Source organism: Rhinolophus sinicus, linkage group LG03 (genome assembly GCF_036562045.2).
Source record: "Rhinolophus sinicus isolate RSC01 linkage group LG03, ASM3656204v1, whole genome shotgun sequence".
Classification (NCBI taxonomy): domain Eukaryota; kingdom Metazoa; phylum Chordata; class Mammalia; order Chiroptera; family Rhinolophidae; genus Rhinolophus; species Rhinolophus sinicus.
In genome coordinates this window covers 103,265,960-103,287,954 of record NC_133753.1, presented here as the reverse complement: position 1 = coordinate 103,287,954, position 21,995 = coordinate 103,265,960, and the positions used below count along the sequence as shown (strand labels likewise).

At 38.9% G+C, this 21,995-nt stretch overlaps 1 protein-coding gene across 13 annotated transcripts in view; it reads right to left on the bottom strand.

The window, feature by feature from the left end:
- Positions 1-20,335, bottom strand: part of GTF2I (general transcription factor IIi) — a 94,959-nt gene extending 74,624 nt beyond the window's left edge. For 5 of the 13 annotated variants that reach the window (XM_074328438.1, XM_074328442.1, XM_074328440.1 and 2 more), the window contains exons 1-2: positions 18,418-18,768; positions 16,473-17,586 (exon numbers count right to left, since the gene is read on the bottom strand). In XM_074328438.1, the coding sequence (XP_074184539.1) occupies positions 16,473-17,025 (553 nt within the window). In that variant the 5' untranslated portion in view covers positions 17,026-17,586; positions 18,418-18,768. Of the gene's footprint in view, positions 1-16,472; positions 17,587-18,417; positions 18,809-19,919 lie in introns of those variants that run through there. The other 8 variants (XM_019754944.2, XM_019754946.2, XM_074328441.1 and 5 more) reach the window with 7 other exon arrangements.
- Between the last annotated feature and the right edge of the window lie 1,660 nt (positions 20,336-21,995).

The window sequence follows — 21,995 nt, the reverse complement described above, 5'->3', positions numbered from 1 at the left end:
AAATACAGAAATGGAAGACAAATTGAACTGAGACAATTCATAGGGTAAAATGTCAGACAAGAAAACCACTTTGTTTCTGGGTTTGTAACATCAAGCGCTTGCTCCCTCCCCACAGTGTGTCTCTGATGCTGTCTTGCTAAAGGACAGTGGTATGGGGAGAACAGGTGATCTCTTTAGAAGAAGGCAACCAGCCAAGGCCAAAAAGCAGTAGTCAGGGAACAACAGGAAGGGTGTCCCTCTAGATAACAGCCGCATGTAGCTATTTAAATCTAAATTAAGTAAGATTAAATAAAATTTAAAATTCAGTTCCTCAGTAGCACTAGCACATTTCTTGCGCTCAGCAGCCACATGTGGCTACTATACTGAAAATCATAGATAAACATTTTCATCATCACAGACACGCCTATACTGCTACAGAGGTTAAACTATTTGAGTCAACTTATTTAAATTCGCAGGACGCCTTGAGCCACCCTGGGGGTAGCTATAGTAAAAAAATGAGTTAACCAAGGGAAAAGAAAACGTAGGGTACATGAGCCAGTGTACAAAGGTCCACCCCACCCTCATGCGAGCACTCTTCAATCTCCCACTTCCAAGGATGACCTGTACAAGGGCACTCCCAGGACAGAAGAGCGAGGTGTATTCCCCGAGAAAAGGAACACAGACGTACAGTCTTATGATATGCTATGGTTCAAACGCATGTGAAACACCGGGACACTGATTCTCAGGATACATTAATGAAATTCCCAAGAGCCTGACCCACTATGTGTACAGTGACCTTGCCTCAATGATCAACTGGCATTGAAATGGAATCACACAATTTTTCTTAACATCTTTGTCAAGTCAGCTTTTGCCTTTTTATTTCCATTTTAAAATTCTTAATACTGAAAAAATAGCATGAACATCTTTATAGCTCTTGATACATAATGCCAAATTTTTTACATTGCTACCAGAAATGTTTATATACCGTGTTTCCCCGAAAATAAGACCTAGCTGGACAATCAGCTCTAATGCATCTTTTGGAGCAAAAATTAATATAAGACCCGGTCTTATGTAAGACTCGGTATTATATTATTTTATTATATTATATATATTATATTATTAAGGACCTGGTCTTATTTTACTATAATTTTATATTAATTTTTGCTCCAAAAGACGCATTAGAGCTGATGGTGTGGCTAGCTCTTCTTTTTGGGAAAACACGGTATACTACATTTATCAGTCTCACAAACATTTTGGAGAGATATGACCTATTACCATGAAAGCCTCCTTATCACTAAAATAGATGAATTTCTTTGCTTACTAAAGAAATACTTTTCATGGTTTTCGTATTCTTGGGTGACTCATCATCTCACCTACTTAGGCCCTCCGCCATCACTACAATGATGTCTGATAATGACTACGTATTTGCATAAATAGTCAATAATCCTTTATCCCAGTCGTTCTTTTAATCTTGATAATTATTACTTGGAGGTAGGTCCTTAATTATTCAGCTTTTGTATGTTTATTTTTAATTCTGTATTTTAAAATCTATTATTTTTGTTTCAATTTAATTTTCATTTTGATTTAACCACATTCTTTTGTACGTCTGTTTCGTTCTGCTTGAATTTAATCCCTTAGAATGTCTTCCTCATGGCAAACTTTTGAAATTTATTTTTCAATAAATTTCCTTTATTTTTGAAAGCTATTTTCACTGAAATAGAAATCAAAAACAATTACTTTCTTTCAGCACACTGAGGCTATTTCATTATCTTTTGGCTTCCACTGTTGCTATTCAGAAGTCATCGGTAGTCCACCCCTGCTGTTTTTAAGATGTTTTCTTTGTCTTTGGTGTTCTACAGTTTTACTGTGTGTCTAGATGTAGATTTCTTTTCATCCATCATGTGTGTCATTCACTGGGCTTCTCGATTTAGGACTGCCATCCTTCAGTTGTGGCAAATTCTCAGCTATTATCTCTTCAGCTACTGTCTCACCTCACTCTCTCATCTCCTATCCTACTGAGATCCATTAAATGTATGTTAGTCCTTAAATCTCTTACCCTCTTGTATATTTTTCTCATGTTTTTCTCTCTGAACTAAAGTCTATTCTAACTTATCTTCCATTTCACTAATTCTGTCTTCATCTGTGCTTATTCTGTTAATAAGCACAGAATAAATGGATTTTTTATTTTACCATTTTCGTATCTAGAATTCCTATTTATTGCTATGTCACATTTCATAATTTCCTAATTCTTAAAGATTTTCAAGCTTGACGTATTTCTTTAAACATAATAGAATTGTGTTACAGTTTCTGGTTAATTCAAAAATCTCAAGGTTTAGCAGGTGTTATCTTTGTTGTTCCTGGTGGTTCTTGCTCATATTCATGGTACTTGATCCCATGAATGCTTGATTATCTTTTACTGTGCCCTGGTAACTTTATATTAAAAAATTATTTTAAATTCGAGGTCTATGATGAAGGCAGCTTTTTCCAGGTGTCTGGGCATACTACCTACCTGGGGTCACCACAATCCCCGTCCAAGGATTCAGTTTCCTTGGATCGCCCAGGACATGTTAAGCCAGACCACAAACAGGGATGTAGGCTGTTTTACTTCTCCATCACCCTAATCCAATTTGCAGTCTCAGCTTCTGAGGAGACGGGTCTCCTATTTGACCTCTGAATTTTGGGCAACTTGTGGACTTTGATTTCTGAGCCTCTCATCTCACAAGGTTTTCAAAACTCAAGTTCATATGATGAAATTGGCAAATGCCCTAGGACAAAGGTGATTCTGACTTCTGTTATCTGAGTTCCATTTTCCTTTTAATATTAAGGCTTTTCACATTACCCCTTCAAAATGCCTTTCAATCTTATCAACTTTTTGATATTTTTATAAATATTTTGCTTTGTAATTTTAGAACATTCTTATTAGTTCCACCAACTCCAGGAACCACACCTTACAATATTCTTTACTTTCAAGAACAATTTACGAATTAGCCAGAACTATTTGATTACAAGGTTACAAATTCCCAATTCAAGCCACCTCAAGTAAAGGGAAATTTTATTGTCTTTTTTTAATTATTCAATCTAAAGATTGCACGACTCCACACACAGCTAGATCCAGGAACACAAGACATGTATTTTGAGTTCTCTCTATTCTCTCCCTGTGGGCCTGCCACATTTCTTGAGCAGATGGATTTGGTTTTTCCCTAAAACAGAGATGACAGCCACATGCATCTTTAAGTTTACACATACCTATAGTATACTATAACCCAGAGGCAACAGACTACAGGTAACCCTGTATAACACGGTTGTTAGGTTTCTAAAAAATGCCGCGTTTCATGAATCCGTGTTGTATGAAACAAAGAACTAGTACAAAAAAGGGGATTATGCTCCAAAAACTTAAAAAACATAATACATTTTTATAATTGAGAAATATATTTACTGAAGCAATTTTCACCAAAAGTACAACATATTAACATGTATTAAATGTTTTCTTCGTCATCACTACTAAGCTTTTATTACGTTCCGTGTTGTTCGGGGATTTCCCTAATTTCAAATGAGATATTTTTTGCTCTTAAAAGCTCTTATTATGCTCCATGTTTTTAGGGGATTTCTCTAATTCTCAAACCATGTTAGAGTGAAACAGTGTTCTAGGATGCCGTGTTGTGCGAGGGTTTCCCCCAAATCTCAAACCGTGTCAGAGCGAAACTGTATTATAGAAGTGCCGTGTTATGCGGGGGTTACCTGTATCACATCTTCCTGCTACTGTTTGCACAACAGTTCTAGGGGTTTGTGTCACCAGCTTATCCTATCCCAAGCCCAATTACTGTGTCTAGTCATAAAAAGATTACCTGGGACACACTGTGATTAGCAGTGTAGCTAGCAGCTACTCAAACAAAAGGCAAAGCAGGACACTGTCAGCAGGAGAAAATGGAATGAAAAAGTATGCCACCAACACAAAACATTAACAACTACCTGAGGCTGCTATATCTTCTTTCTCATTTTTTTCAATTTAATTCTTCCATGCTGTGTGTTTCTTTTATCTTTTGTGTTCCTGATTTAATTTTAATTCTCCTTTATGAGTTTCAAATATGAACTAGTTGGCCTGCTCCTGTTTGATTTCCTTATCTTTAATCCTGGTCAGTTGGCTATTGTTTAATAGATGCGATGGTCTTCTTTTATCTCTCTGAAAACAGACTCCAGCCATTCTTTAAAATCTTCTTGTGTTTCTTGTTGGAGATCCATTTCAGGGATTAGGTTTATCTGTGTTCTTACTGTTCTGATCTGTTCTACCTCAAAATATGCCAATAATTAATTCCATATAAATTTTTTCATTTGACCACACTTCTGCTTTTAATTTACTGATCCTGCTGTTAAATGCAAAATAAAAATTATAGCGAGTCAGAGAGCTCTTGACGATTTTCACACACACCATCATCACTCTTAACAAAGAATAAAAACTGATGCTCAGCAGGGATGGATGGCTCGGTTGGTTAGAGGGGGGGCTTTTAACAACAAAGTTCCCAGTTCAATTCCCGCATGGGATTGTGGGCTGCACCCCCTGCAACTAAGATTGAAAACGGCGACTGGATTTGAGACTGAAGGACAATGACTTGGCGCTGATGGGCCCTGTTCCCCCAATATTCCTCAATAAAAAGAAATTAAACAAACAAACAAACTGATGTTCTTAACATTTTTTATTATGCTGATCCCTAAAATATTACTAAATTTTCAACATATTTCCACTTCAAGTTAAGTTTTAGGTCAGACTGGTAAGTGGAGGAGGTACCATAACACTGATCATGTTTTTTTAATTACATTTATGCACTTTCTTTCTTGTGCTATTATGTTATTTTCAACAAATATCTTTCCATTTCAGTCATACAACATACAAACTTAGATCAAGAAGAAAACTCAAGATATTTTAGTGCAACCACTTTGTTCTATTATTTTATAAATGAGAAACCCATCCCAGAAAGATTAGCCATTTTGCTAAAGTCATACAATTAATTTTATAACAAGGAACTAGAATCCGTATCTCCAAATTCCAAGTTACCTGTTTCATGCTTATCGTGATTATTATCACAATAATAATCAAAGAAAAGCAGGTTAAAAAAAAAACCCAAAGTAATTATATTGTGATCAGAACTGTAACACCAGGCAGTTTTATGAGGCAGTAAATTAACTGCCACTCATCATAAATAAACTAAGACAAAACTGTATCTTTTTTTGTCCATGAAGCAAAGATTATGATTGACATTAAGGAATAGTTTATATATCAACATCAGTCACATTCTAAAAAGAAAAGAAAGGATTTGGTTCAAAGAAAAACATGAATGTGTTACAGAACAATTGTCTAGATGAACACGTATGTCACAACACACTGCTGACAGGCACTTAAACATATCATTAAATTAGCAAAACTTAAAATCCAAGACCCAAGACCCACTCTCAACGAAGAGGAAATGGATTTATATTGATCCAGACACCAGAATCATTTTATTTTATTGTGAAAAAAACTTATGTTCACAATTTTCTGCAGACTATTAAGGTTATCTCAGTTACTTCTAATAAGCAATTAAGATCTACCCTGTATATTTACTTAAGTACAGTGAAATAAAATTCAAAATTACAAAAATCAGTAACTTTCCTAACTCAGGTTTTGTATTAGTGCTGTAATTACTACACCACAGATACATGGATCAATTAAAACTGACAAAATCTTCAAAATAAGCTAAAATACCTACCACTAAGATACTATCCATGGAAGGCTACAGAAGTATTAAGGACAGGTAATGGTATTCAATTCTATAATTATTAAACAGGCTGAAAGGGAGGGTGGGAGGTGTTGGGAATACTTTTACCAGGAATATCTTCCACCCGAATTTAAGTTTTGACGGCAATACCAGAAACTGCAGTGTGATTTTCCTGTGCTGTGGATGTTCTGCTTCTAGGCCAGATTTTAAGATAAGCTATCTCCTCCTTGGTTTTTCAGTCTTCCAGTTGTCTCCATTCTTTAAGATCTAGTCTCAGGTTATTTTTTGTATATGAGGTAAAACTCAAATTTACCAATTCATTAAGAGCCAGTAAAGCCAAGTTTCAACAAAATTAATGACTAAAAACATCATAATCTTAAATATATACACTAACAGAAAAATCTTCAGTGAGAAGTATAAAATAACGTCAAGTATCACTGAGTTCTAATTGAAAATGGGATCTCAAACTTCTAAAATACATAAATTCTTATTTATAAAAGAAATTTCTTCAAAATCATGAGTACTAAGAAAAAGTTAAAATTCATCATCTAAAATGTTACACATTTTGTCCTAAGATGGTACCTAAAATAAATGGAAAGGATCTAAGAGTTGAATCAGCTGACTTCATTTTGAACGAGACTCAGTCGCATTAAAATTATTCAAACTATCATGTAATACTGTATTATGGCAATCTTTTAGGGTGCCTAAGTTTTTCCACCTCTAAACTTTATAGTACTTAAATACCTCCGTGTTCAACCTGTAATTACTAAGTACTAATGAATCTGTTTTTCAGGAAAGGAACCTTATTCATCCCTAAAATGTCAGTATACATTTAGTACAATCAGTTCAGATTTTGAACACAGAATTTATAAGTGTCTTTAATTTTTTTCAACATACTGCCATTTTTTCTAATTATGTCCACTTAGTAGCTTCTATAGAAAATGTTTACAGTTACTCATTGACCCTATCAGTTTGTCTTCTGAATGATACCATGAAATTAATTTAGTATCTTGGTGTGTTTATTATAAAAGGATAACATCTGCCTGACACATTGTACAAAGCAGATCTTTATTAAACGTAAAAACGGCTGATAAGGCAGCTAGTTGGCTCTACTGGTTAGAGCGCAGTACTCACAACACCAAGGTCGCCGGTTAGAACCCCACATGGGCCAGTGAACTGCGCCCTCCACAACTAGATTGAAACAACGCCTTGACTTGGAGCTGATGGGTCCTGGAAAAACACAGTTCCCCAATATTCCCAATAAAAAGAAAAAGAAAGAAAAAAAGCTGGTAACTTGGTAAAAAACAAGGTAAACTGCCCAAGATCCCAGAATTATTAAATAGAATCTAATCAAGAGCTGACTGCTCTTAATTCCCCGTTCTTTCAAACCACATCATACAATGTAAAAATTTAATCCAATTTTTAACATTTTTCACAGTATCTAAATCTCAGAAAAACATTACCTTTTCAATGACTTAGACAACAACACTAACAGAATTTTTAAGTCTGTGCACTAACCTTCATCTCTAAAAAATAAAAATATAAATATTCCCAGCCTTAAGAGAAAAAAAATAGAGTTCCTCAATTCTAAAAAAAAACTAAAAATAAAAAATAAAGGTATTTTCATTATGCCAAAGTATTGACACACAAAACACTAACAACGGAAAACACGGTATATACCATCTTAACCAAGTGATCAACATTCACGTTCAACACAACAGAACAATGAGAACACTGTTATACTCTAGCCCAACTTGGACAAATCTGAGTTGAGAGACATTCTATAAAATTACTGCCCAGTAATCTTCAAAAAGATCAAGGACATGAAACTCAAAGACTGAGGAACTGTTCTACAGTGAAGTATATTGGAGACAAGGCAACTGGGTGAAAATATGATCCTGAATTAGACGCTTCTGCTATAAAGTGACATTTGGCAAAACTGAATGGGGTTTCTACGTGGGATATTTTGTTTGCTGACTGTTCTTAAATCTACAGTTGATCCTTTGACAACACAGATTTGAACGGCTTGGGTCCACTTACATGCAGATTTTTTTCAATAAATACATACAGTACCGTAAAAATGTATTTTCTCTTCCTTATAATTTTCTTAGTAACATTTCCTTTTCTCTAGCTTACTTTATTGTAAGAATACAGTATATAATATATGTAACATACAAAATACCTGTTAATCAACTGCTTATGATGTCAGTAAGGCTTCTGGTCAGGCTATTAGTCAAGTTTTGGTGAAGAGTCAAAAGTTATAAGCAGATTTTCAACTGCCAGGGTTGGCACGTCCCTAACCACCATGTTATTCATGAGCCAAGTGTATTTTGTGAATTTAAATAACAGCATTCCAAAATAACTTTTAAAGCAAATTAAAATTTCTTCAACTTTTGTCTTTTCTCGTAGGTGTTTAACGCTCTTGCTGCTTTTGCTGTTACAGGTGTTCAGAATGTCAGAATTAGGAAAAGAGAAAAGGACATTAAATAGTAAATTACTGATTACAATTTGTCTCTGTTAGCTAAATAAAACTGGAAATGGGCTGTTTTTCTTTCTTCTTGCGTTGTAAGGAGGGAGTGCTTGGAAATTCATAAAGGTAAATATGACCAAAAGTATAAACAATCTAGAGATTATCAAGTAAAACTCTACAGACTACACATTAACCAGTAAATCATAGTATTTTCCAAAGGGAATCCAATTAGGTTGGCTTTTCACTCAGATGTTCCATTTTATAAATCTTCAATAACAGAATATAAAGCATCACAATTTATATTAATATGTTAATTATGTTAACATATATATTTCACATATACACTTCAGCAAACAGGAAAAATAGAGTCAGATAGCTCATTTTAATTCATTTAACTTTCTATATAAAAAGGCAAGTGCTTAAAAATAAAATAAGAAATCCCTAAGACAAAACTTTAATCAAGATTGATTTTGAGGTCAAGGCTTCTAAGTCTTTACAGCAAGTTATGCTTACATTTTAAGACACTATATTCTTAATTTCTATCTGCTGAAATAAAGCTGGTAATTACATCACTAAAAACCAAGTGATCACTCAAGAAGAAACAAAATACATTTGCAGGATTCAGATTTGACATTATCTTCAACTGTGTTACATTTATACTTAAAACTTTATACCCTTCTCCACCCCATTTCCGTAAAAATGTTGAGAGAACGAACAAAATTAGCTAATTTTCTTTTTTTTAAGCCTGGTGAAGGGAAGAATGACAGAACAATAAAACGAAGCCAGGGAAAGAAGATCTGCCCAATCAGTGGACCACAAGTTCAATTCTGAGTTCCACAGTAGCCAAAACAATGTCCTTGAAAAACAAACAATAAAAAAATTAGCTATTCAAGAACACCCACAACTTTTCTTGGCACTACAGTTCAAGAGAAAATTTTCACAAATACATAAGTTATATTTTTAAATTGATAGTCCAGATTTTTAAGCAGCAGCTTGCCCTGCCAATACACAAAGAACAAGTCCCTTTGACCTTACTCCAAATTTAAAAATCACTTGGTATTGGGGAAAAAGCTGGATCACTTGTTCTTTTTCTAACTTTCCAACTTTATAAATTGGAAGAAGAAATGAAAATCAAGTAATTATGATCTAAAAGTCCATCTTTATTTTTTTTTTTAATGTACTATTCCCAGAAGGCAGGCAACAGAGCAAAGCTATTATGATCACCAACTTTGGAATTAGGTCCAAGTTCTGAATTCAAGTTCTATCAGCAATTAAATATGGCTGACCTTGGGATTGTTCAATCCTAAATTTACTAGTCTGGAAAAAGACAATAATATGTATACTTACCTCAAGGTTGTTATCAGAATCTATTAAGTATCTGACAGAGTGCTTCACACAAGCATTCAGTAAATTGAGTAAGCATTTAGAAATTTAAATGTTATTAAAATAATGAGTTATTTTAAAAATACATGCATATGTGCTTATTTGTTTACATATAAACTCTCCAAATCCAAGTTTGATAAAACGAAAACTTCCCAACTAACTGCTAAGTAAAATAACCTATTTTCTGTTGGGCAGGAAAACTAATCAGAAAAATGTTAAAATAAATCACTGGGGTTTTTATGTATTTATTTTTACTTATTTTTCCCAACTTGATTGAGATATAATTGACACATAACATTGTATTAAATTTAAGGTATACAATAAATCACTGTTTTGAAATAAAGTATGTGCACCTTTTAAAGCATGCATGTGCAAGCATGAAAGCTTGCTTACATTTAATGTACTCCTCAAAGACTGTTTTAAAATTTAAGTTAAAGTCACCTTACTCCAAATATCTAAAAAAGTAAATTAGACTGAATATACAAACTAAAGAGTCTTTATCCTGAAGCTCTCAACAAATAATATAATTTGCCCATAGCATTATTTTCAACAGATTGTATTCTGGAGCCTCAGAGAATACCTATCTCCCCACACCAAAGGCCCTCAATATGTTGGGTAAGTAAGGGGATAAATGAGTACTGTTCCAAACGTAAGAAAAAAAGCTGTTCTTTTCCAAAGCTTAAAGTATAAAAGGTGAACAACGGCTCAAACACTCAGTTTTGCTATTTTTCATACACTTAAAGCTACAAAAAAGGGAAAAAATATGAAATAACTCAAAAAGTGAGTATCTAGTTGGGTAAAGTGACTACCCCGCTGTTTTACAACATACCCTACAAAATTACTCCAAAAGCTTTACAGGAGCAATCAACATGACAAGAATACATAATCACAAAACAATTTTCAACTTACTATAAAAAATACTATCTCTAAGGACCATGAATGTTAATGCAATCAAAACACAGTCATTCTCAAAATACCAGACCTATACAATCAGAAATCTTCACAGGCTCTGTCTAACCGGGGCTCATTTTAACCAACTCTTCACTATTCTCTGCTTCTACAATTATAATGTAATCTTATACAGTAGTTTTTTTAAAAATTATTTCCTTTGCCATACTATAAAAACAAAAACTTCCAAAAAAAATCACTCTGAGGATTAAAAAGGAAATTCTGACACATCCTACAACATGGATGAACCTTAAGGACATTATGCTAAGTGAAAGAGACATCACAAAAGAACAAACACTGTATAATTCCACTTATATGAAGTACCTAAAATAGTCAAATTCATAGACAGGAAGTAAAATGGTGGATGCCGGGGAGCAGGTGGAGGGGCGAGAGGAGATTAATGTTTAATGGGCAGTTTCAGTTTAGGAAGAAGAAGTTTTGCAGATGGGTGGTGTGATGGTTGTACAACAATGTGAGTGTGCTTAATGCCACTGAACTGTACACTTAAAATTATTAAAATAGTAAGGTTTATGTTATGTATATTTTGCCACAATTTTTTAAAAAATCACTATAAAGAACCTCTTCAGAGAAGTACGTATTCATGGTAGAAATGGCAGACACAAATTTAATATTCACAAAAGGACAAACTCATTTTACACAGATTTTCTATACTATTGAGAGATTTGTTCTGACCCATCCAAATTCTTCTGCCCCAAGCAAGCATTAAAAAGAAAAAAACAGGGCCAACCCGGTGGCTCAGGCGGTTAGAGCTCCATGCTCCTAACTCCAAAGGCTGCCGGTTCGATTCCCACATGGGCCAGTGGGCTCTCAACCACAAGGTTGCCGATTCGATTACTTGAGTCCCGCAAGGGATGGTGGGCTCTGCCCCCTGCAACTAGCAACGGCAACTGGACCTGGAGCTGAGCTGCGCCCTCCACAACTAAGACTGAAAGGACAACAACTTGACTTGGAAAAAAGTCCTGAAGTACACACTGTTCCCCAATAAATTCCTGTTCCCCTTCCCCAATAAAATCTTTAAAAAAAAAAAAAAAGAAAAAGAAAAAGAAAAAAACATGTGGCAGCGGGTTAGCTCAGTTGGTCACAGCGCAGTGCTCATAGCACCAGGGTCACCTAATTCAATCCCCACATGGGCCACCGTGAGCTGTGCCCTCCACAACTAGATTGAAACAACTACTTGACTTGGAGCTGATGGGTCCTGGAAGAACACTTAAAAAATAAATTTTAAATAAAGTTTAAAAAAAAACGACCCAGCAATTCCACTCCTAAGTATACTACACACAAAAGATCTGAAAACAAGGATTCAATTATACCCTACACCAATGTTCACAGCTGCAATATTCATAACAGCCAAAAGATAAAAACAACCTAAATGTCCATCAACAGATGAATAAAAATGTGGTATAGCATACAAAGAAAACTTATTCACCCATAAAAAGGGATGAAGTTCCAATACATGCTAAAACACAGATGAACCTTGAAAACAATATACTAAGTAAAATAAGGCAGACACAAAATGACAAATATTGTATGATTCACTTACATAAAATATCTAGACTAGACAAATTCATAGTGACAGAAAGTAGACTAGAGGTTACCAGGGATGGGGGGGAGGAAGGAATGGAGAGTTATTGCTTAATGGGTACAGAGTTACAGAGTTTCTATTTGGAATGATGAGATTGTAGTAGTGCTGATGGTTTTAACAACACTGAATGTAATGCCACTGAATTAAAAATGCTTCAAGATGCTTAAAATGGCAAATAAGAAAAAGAACAAAAGGGGAAAGTGGAGCTAATGGATCTCCTTTTACCCCTTTAGCTAATTTTAAACTAATTGGGTCAGGTTCTAGGATCGGTTTCTCTGTTCTTTCCTCATGTATAAAGGAGGCATAATACATGCTGTCATCCTCCTTTGTCAAACTATCATTTCACAACTAAAATAATGTAACCTAAGTGTTTTAAAGTCTGAGGTCAAGACCATTTATTAACTTTAGTTCAGTTACAATACCTCATTTCCTTTAAACCAATTTTGGTCTGAAAATACAATCTAGACAAAAGTCTATTCACATTTATACTGTAGCAATAATAAGAGCTTTATCTAAATATAACAAATTATAACAATACAGAAGCAGCTTTCATCAATCGAACTGTGAATTTCTAGTAAAAACATCTGAGTGGGGCTGGCCACAAATAAGACAGCTAAGTTTTTCTTATTGCCTTTAATTGCCCTATAAAAGCAAAGAAATTGCAACTACTCTTCAACTCCTTTACTAGTTTCTATCTCAAATATACAACATCCCCAGTGCGGGGCGGGGGACGGGGGAGGGGGGGGCAAGGCACTATCTCTAAAACTTACAATAGTTGAAGATAGAAATAGATTAATTTATCTGTTGGGTAACCAGTTCCAGAGGCTACTTCAATTATAAATTCACTACTTGCAGGTAGACATCAATCTCCATAATACATTATACATATATATTAGAAATGTATATGGGGGACAGTTAGCTCAGTTGGTTAAGAGCACGGTGCTCTTCACAACAAGGTTGCCAGTTCGATCCCCACATGGGCCATTGTGAGCTGCGCCCTCCACAACTAGATTGAAACAACTATTTGACTTGGAGCCGATGGGTCCTGGAAAAACACACTTAAAAAATAAAAATAAAAAATAAAAAATAAAAAATAAATGTATAGGTTGTGTCCACTATCCAGGGCTCATTTTAACCAGATACCCTAAATAGGACCAAACTCTTCACTACTCTCTGCTTCTACAATTATACCCTAATACAATCATACACAGTACTTTTTAAGGGGGGAAAACATTATTTCCCTTGCCATACTACAAAAACAAAAACACTTTAACAGTCACAAGAGGGAATTTCCAGGAAGAACAAGTCCTTGCCTTCACAGACTTCGTCTGCAGAATCTCTGGAGATTAACCTTGTAGTCAGTATTACTAGTAAAATTTTTATTTCCTTAGAAAATCAATTTCTCAAAAGTGTTAAAAATAGTCTTTTTATGGCTAATATTTATTGAATGCTTACTGTACACCAGGTACCAACCTAAGCACTTTAACTCATTCTATCTTCATAACAACCGTAAAAAAGAAAGAGGTTCTATTATCATCATCCCTCTTTGTTTTAAAATAGGGAAACTGTGACACAAAGATGTGAAGTGAATGCTCAAGGTGACACAACTAGGAAGTGGCAAGAGCCAGGATTTGAATCCAAGCAGTCTGATTTCAGAACCTGTCTATATCTACTAAGCGATACTCCAGCTCTCAATTATAAATTCATTTTGACACTTGTTACACTTTCTAAATAAATTAATTCTTTAAAAATCCTCTATAACATTTAACCAAGTTACAACCAAATCCTCCATCAACTGACAATCCATGACTATATCGAACTCTTACTTTCCCACGAGACCCAAGTGGGAAACAGCAGAGTAGTACTGCCAGAAACAAGCAAGGAATACTAAAACAAGAATTGTAGAAACAAAGAGGAAAAGAGAAAAACAAAAACATAAAAAGGGAAACTGCAGTCGTGAGAGTTCCAGTAAAGGACAAAAGAAAAACGGTAAAGGCAGAAAGAGGAAAAAATGGAAAATGAAGACTATCAAGACAATACCCTCAACACTTCTGATTTATCCGTAATTTTTCCAGTATACATAAAGTATACATCCTCTAAAATACTTATTCTTAATTTTATTCCCGCCGGCAGGAAGCCTCAACTACACTTTGGTTAACCGAATACTAGCCTTCATATTGCTATGCTGCCATTTTAAGCCCATTGATTACAATACATCTCAACTCTACAATTACAATGAACCGATTAATTGCATTTTCTACTTTCAGTTAGTAACAATGAATAAGCTTAACCCAAATAAATGTATACAGCTTTTGAAGAAAAATTCTATGAATGAGCGTTAGTAGACTGCTACTAAAATTCTTAGCAATTATCTTTCAGGTAAATTGCCTCTAACGCATTTCGGAAAAGTGAAATACCATCCTCAGTATTACTTCTTAAACTACTCTTCAAACAATGCTTTCCCCTAGACATACATAAAAATCACTTATCATTTGTTTAACCCAAAGGTTAAGACAATTTCAGGTCAATTATAACCACAACCGTTCAGAAGATTGCAATATTTAAAAACTCAGTTTCAATGAAGAATGAAACCACGGTAGAACTGAATCGGGGATGCAATGCATATAGGCTACTCACCAGTAATAACAATAAAGGTTCAGTGTTTAGTAAGTTGTCAGTGTTTTATTTACTGCTCCTATAGATCACAACCACCTAGATAGGGGCCTTGTCTTTTATATTTTATGTTTTGGAACAAAACATCAATCTATGGATCATCAAAAATTATAGAATGGAATCGTAAATTAATCCCATTCCTACTACCTAATTTACTATTAAGAAATCCATTACAATTAAGAAAGACTAAAAATCTTTCTCAACAAGACTTGTGCCCCAAGAAAAAGAACCTAAAAGCCTACATTTTAATAACAAAATCGCTGTAGTCATCTTAAAAGCGAAATTCTTGGAGGTGCAAAGGGCTGGGGAAAGGGGAGCAGGGGAGGAGGTTGGAACTCTGGCTTGCTCGGCCAGCCCCCGCCCGGCCCAACCTATCTCAGTGCCAAGCTCAGGCGCTATCACCTCACCTGTCCCGGGTTCCTAGACTTTATACTCAGAGGTGGGGATGGGATGCTTTAGGCATCTCTGGAAGGAGATAAATGCCTGTGTCATGAATTAATAAATGAATGAGTGGGGGAAAAAGGCCAAGATTATTAGGTTCTTAATTTTATTCTTAAAAATTCACAGCTCTTTTTTAAACTGGAGACTTTTTTGTTTTTAAACTTTTAGTTTTGTACTCATGGCTAATAAACCAACTCTCAGTTTCCCAAACAATCTACAGTAAACAGTTTGAATTAATTTTAGTTCTTCAAGATCTAGTTTTAAAGTGATGAAAAGCAAACATTTACAATAAATCTTCCTCACTTAAAATTTAATTTACACCATGGTGAATGGTTCTCAAGCATCAGAACCTTACTTGGCAACAGAACTACTTACATGGGTAAGTAGTTAGAAATATAAATTATGGGGCCCCACCCCAGACCTGCAGCATCAGGTCTGGGGTGGGGCCTAGCAACTGCGTTTCAACAAACTTTCCAGGGGATGCTGATGCTCACTAGTTTGAGAACCACTGGCTTAAGGGTTAAGAGTCACATTGCCTAGATTCAAATCTTGGAGTCAAGGTTTACTTGCTGGGTAATTCAAGAGTAAATTATCCAGCTTCTCTAGGCTTGTTCCTCATCTATAAAATGGAATTACAGAATTGTTCTGAAGATTAAATAAGAAAACATATGTTAAGGGCTTAAGAGCGATGCCAGGCGCATAACAAATATTGAAATGTTAGCTGTTATTACAATATGCAAAGTACTTTGACAGTTGTAGACTGGCAGATGAGAAACAAAGGCAGAAAAGGCTCTTAATCCCTACCCACAGAGGAGTTTAATACCTAGTGACTAGACCAGGTACATGTACAACAAGGCAGAACCAAACCCACTCCTCGAGGAAAAAAAGATGCCCTCCTAGGAGGGGCAAACAGTTGACGGGGATAATGTAAGAAGAAACAGCAAATTCTGAGAAAGCTTTAAAGGAGTGATTACATATAAGCATATAAGGCTGAAAAGAAAGTCATCCTAACCCACAGGTGTGTGAGCCAAGAAGCCAACCAAGAAGCAGGCCAAAGAAAAGCACAAGGCAGCAAACCACAGTGGCTTAAGAATGGACAAAGCTAAAATGTGTACAGTAGTTCCCTCCTATGCGCAGGGGGTCCATTCCAAGACCCTCAGTGGATGCCTGAAACCTTGGAGAGTACTGAACCCTACATACACTGGTTTTTCCTATGCATACATACCTTCCTCCTTAACCAACTCCAACTCTGCCGGAAATGTGACAGCAGCTCCTTCATCAGCAGACGCAGCCTCTGCAGTAATTTTTACATTTCTCAGTCCAAACCTATTCCTGAATCTGTGTAACCATCCCTTACTTGCAGTAAATGGCTTGGTGTCAGTCCTTTCAGAGGATCCCTTGCTGAAGTCTTCATACAGGCTCAGTGCTTTCTGGCGCAACATGCTGCCATCAACCGGAACACGTTTTCTGGTCATGTCTTCCACCCACAAACTTAATGCCTTTTCCATCTTAACTAAGCACTTATCACGCACCGTGGCCGTCACTTTTGCAGTTTGAGGTGCCACAGCAAAACTAGCACGAATTTCTTTTTCCTTCTTCACAATTTCACGGATAGAAGATTCGTTCTTACTGTAGATCTTAGCAACTTCAGCATAGGATTTTTTTTCTTTCCTTATTAAGTCAAGAATTTTCACCTTTTCACTTAAAGGAAGCACTTTACGGCTCCTCTTTGGCATATCTGAATTGCCAGCATCACTGCTCTTGCGTTTTGGGGTCATTGTTAAAGAAAATTAAGTGTTACTTGAACACAAGCACTGCAATACCAAACCGAGATGGCTACTAAGTGAGGAGCGGCTTGTAGCGTACACAGCGTGGATACGCTGGACAAAGGGATGATTCACATCCCGGGCGGGACAGAGCAGGACCTCATCACGCTACTCAGGACGGCGCGAGAAATTTAAAACTTATGAATTTATTTCTGGAATTTTCCATTTAATATTTTCTGACCTCAACTGCAACTGCAGGAAGTGAAACCGCGGATAAGGAGGGGGTCTACTGTACTAGAAAATAAAATCAGTCATCTCCTGGGGGAAATACCCTGCCTCTTCAGGGCACTCCACTGCACATTCTCATCTGCAAACTAACTTCCCCTTTTTATTTCCTCAACACCCAGAGACTACCCTCAGGCACTATGGCCTATCAAGCCATTGTCTGCAGCAAAGTTGAATGCAGAGGGTGAGAAGTCTGCACGGGACCCCGCATTCGCAGGAGTGAGCACTACTTGCACAGGACCCGACATCTGAACACTCTCAGCCGCAAATTAGCGCAAAACCATAACACTAAAAAACAAAAAAACAAAAAACCTCGCTTTAATAAAGGCAAAACTCGGACAAGCAAAAGCGGAGGGGGTTGGAAGGGGAACGAGGACAGTTTTTTGTCTTCTTCCTCCCCTGAAACGCCGACTGGGTGCTGGCCCAATCCAGACGGCTTATTTTCGTGGCCCGAAGGCTGAGGTTTTCCTTCCGGTCATTGTGTTGATTTCCCCCAAAGAACAGGCACAGCGGGGCAGGCGCGCCCGCCGGCCGGGACAAAGCCCACTCGGGGCTCCACCTGGGCGCAGGCTGGGAAGGGCAGGGGTGGGGACGGGGAGGGGCGACGCTCCCCGGCCCGCCCGCCTGCCAGCCGCAGTTACCAAGCAGCGCGGCACCGCCCCCGTTGCCCGCCGGCCAATCCAGAACGTCTGCTGCCTGGGCGCACGAGCCCCGGAGACACCAGGCTGAGCGCGACCCCACCGTTCGGGCCTGGCACCGCGCGCGCACCCGCACCACCCGAGCCGGCCAATCAGCGGCCGGGTATGCGCAGCCACAAGCTCGCTCGCGCGCGGGCCTCACGCGTGAGACCCCCCCCACGCGGCGCAGGCGCGCGCGCGCCCCTCCCCCATGCGTACCCAGGCGCGCGCGTGCAACTGTCGTCCCCCGCGACCACATCTGCGCCTGCCCCACCCCCAACGCCGGCGGCCCGGGGTGGGGGGGCTGGGGTACCCCCACACGGCTGCCGACAGTCCCCAAACTCTTGCCCGTGCAGGCCCCGGAGGGGGGGTCCTCAAATAAAGGCCCTGCTCGCGATGGCAACTGGGGCGGGGGACGGGGGATGAGGCGACAGGGACTCACCCGAGTGCAGCCGCCTCCAGGCAGCGCCGGGATCGGGGGTGCAGAAGAGAGGCGCGTGTGGGCCGTGCGTGAGCTGCGGCCGCGGTGAAGCAGCCTCGGGCTGAGGCGAGCCGATTAGCGGGTAGGAGGTGAGAGGGCGAGGGCCCGTGCGTCTCGGCCGAGCTCCTGTCACCGCCGCATGGCCGCCCTGGCAGGGCCTCGCTCAGAGCCTAGATCCAATCACAGGGGACCGAGAGAGAGGCCGGGGTAACCGAGGCAGTCGGGCGGCCACGGCTAGAGAGTGTGTGCAGGGAAGCGGGGGGGCGATCGGTGGCCCCTTTTCTCTGCTCTCCGAGCTTCTCTCTCACCCTCCTCCTCCTCTTTTTTTTTTTTTTTTGTTCCTCGAAGACTTGCTGCGCGTGCGCACCGGCAGCACCGCCCAGCGGGAGTTGTAGTTTCTGATTCGTCCCCATCAACGTGATGGCGGGGGCCGCGGACTACGACTCCCAGGAAGCGTCGCGCCTGCGAACCCCAGGCCGGGGGGACGCGGAGAGCGCGGCGCCCGGCCCTCTCGGGCAAGGACTGTCAATGGAGGCGCGGGTGGTGGGATCGAGAACATGGCTGCACCTGGGGCCTGCGCGGCTGCCCGGGTGGGGGAGGGGACCTGGGGTGCAGGGGTGAAAATCTAGGCCGGTGGCGGTCCAGCCGGCCTCAGCCGCGGTCCAAGACTCGCACTTACTCTTGCACCCGAGATTCCTTGCAAATGTGAGGCTGGAACATGACAAAGTCCAGGGAGCCCCAGGCCGGCCGGTTGGTCGGCCTACTGGCCTCCGTGTTCCGCCAAGGGATTTCCTCCGCCCTGCACCACCCTCCGGGACACAAAGAACTCCTGTTAGTTTTGAAAGCTTGCCTGTAAAGACTGTTGCCCCAACTTTGGACGAGGAAGGGGAGGGGACTCATTTTTATTTACCCCCCTGAGGTTTTGCTCACACTCGACATTTAGAAAGAAAGTTGAGGAGGAAAAACCATGGAGTGGGAGCAGAAAACCTGATTTGTAGCCCGTTTTGTTCTAACAACCGCTAAGCAATTATACTCAAACCCATCCCCCCCCATTATTTTTTGCTTCTCAACTTTCATTAGTTCGTGAATTTCGAAAACGATGAGGCATTACTGTTCACCTAAGTTAAACTCAAAAGTTAAAAAAAAAAAACTCCTGCCCAGAATTTTTAGATATTTATGTAAAGCACAAGATCGAGTGCATTTGTGATTTTTTTCCTCCCCACCGGAGATTACAGCCAGGGCGGCCAACCTCCCCCTCCCCCTCCTCCTCCTCGGTAGGTGGCGACCACATCGCCTTTTCTAGCCTTTGTTGCTGGCAAGAAAACTTTCCAAACAGCCAGTCTTTTGATGTATAGTAGTCCCCCCTTATCCGCGGGAAATATGTTTCAAGACCCCCAGTGGATATCTAAAATCACAGATAGTACCAAATACTATATACACTGGTTTTTCCTATGCATACATACCTTCCTCCTTAATCAACTTCAACTCTGCCGGAAATGTGACAGCAGCTTCTTCATCAGCAGACGCAGCCTCTGCAGTAATTTTTACATTTCTCAGTCCAAACCTATTCCTGAATCTGTGTAACCATCCCTTACTTGCAGTAAATGGTTTGGTGTCAGTCCTTTCAGAGGATCCCTTACTGAAGTCTTCATACAGGCTCAGTGCTTTCTGGCGCAACACCGTGCTGTCAACCGGAACACGTTTTCTGTTCATGTCTTCCACCCACAAACTTAATGCCTTTTCCATCTTAACTAAGCACTGATCACGCACTGTGGCCGTCACTTTTGCAGTTTGAGGTGCCACAGCAAAACTAGCACGAATTTCCTTTTCCTTCTTCACAATTTCACGGATAGAAGATTCGTTCTTACTGTAGATCTTAGCAACTTCAGCATAGGATTTTTTTTCTTTCCTTATTAAGTCAAGAATTTTCACCTTTTCACTTAAAGGAAGCACTTTACGGCTCCTCTTTGGCATATCTGAATTGCCAGCATCACTGCTCTTGCGCTTTGGGGCCATTATTAAGTAAAAAAAAAGGGTGACTTGAACACAAGCACTGTGATACCCAGACAGTCGATCTGATAACGGAGACGGCGACTAAGTGACTAATGGGCGGGAGTGTCTACAGCGTGGAGACGCTGGGCAAAGCATTGAGAGTGTGTTAGAAAGTGAGTTTTTAAGACAAAAGTTCATTTAGTCAAGATTACCCATGTTATCATTAAATATTTGGGCAATAGTCCTCTGCTTCCATGAATTTGTTTAACGCTTCAGAGTGGAATTTTGCTGCTTCATGAACAACTCCAACTTCTTTGATGTTGAAGCAGTTCCTAAAACTGTTAAATCCTAAAGCAGTTCTTAAAATTTTAGCTGGCTTTGAATTACCTCTAGACAGAAAGCTGGCCCTTTTGGGACAATATGGAACGGTGTGTGTTGTGAACGCATGTGGAGGCCAAGCCTTTTTCTCAGTGTACTGCTATTAACGGGTGTAACCCTCAAATTTATGTCTATAGTCACAAATGTCATGCTTTTTCAGTCTTCCCTAATGCCTGACTCACTACCTTGGCCATTATTGGTGCACTTGTTGGTATTCATTAGCCAATTTCTCCGTTACCTCATTGATACAGGCTGTTTGTCAATTGTGATCATAATTATAAGCCACTTTGGAAACCATCTCTCAGCACAGCCAATTATTTTTCCCACATAGGATCGAACTGATGTCTTTTGGGTTGAGCAACAGATGAAAGAAAAAAATCATTGATTTGTGTTTAGGAATTGTATAATATGGAATCCTCCTTTGTTTAAATCACACTCAATCTACTTTGCTTAGAATCACATTCAACATAATAATATGTATACCAAGACTGAGATTACAGTAAAAGCAAATTTGCAGCTCTTCACTCATTGTCACTTAAGACATAAGTGCAGAGGCCAACAGTTGGCAGAATCTTGCACGTTATTTATGTCAAATATGTCAAATATTTCTCTAGTTGATGTTTAACCTAGCGTATACAATCCTGCAGACGAGTGTCCATATAATATGATACCTTCTTTCTATTGTATATTTGGGAAACAGAAACCAAGTCAAACGGGCCTATGCCAGGCTAGTGATGGATTTAAACCAAGTGCGAGCTCTTCCACCAAATCAAATGCATCTTCACACAGACTGAGCTTACAGCCTTGTTGACTGCTTTTAAATAGCAAGTGATCTGGTGATTTTTGAATGTCTTCACCAGTCCTGAAGAATAATCACCTTCTCCTTGGATTTTTAATACTTGGTATCAGGAGTAGGCCTTCTCCACTATCATGTGACCCACCCAGGATAGGAACCTCTGACCACCTGTGCTGACAGAACCACACTTACACCACTTGGTCAAGGTCATTGTTACTGAGATCATTTAGAGCTCTTTTAAAAGATGCTCTTTCGAATGCAAACTGAATAATCTTTTTGTCACTCTGTCGTATATTTTACATTGCCCAAAACCATATTTCTAGCAAAAGTTGAGATACTCTTGACAATTATTTTTTGCAACACATCCAGTCTT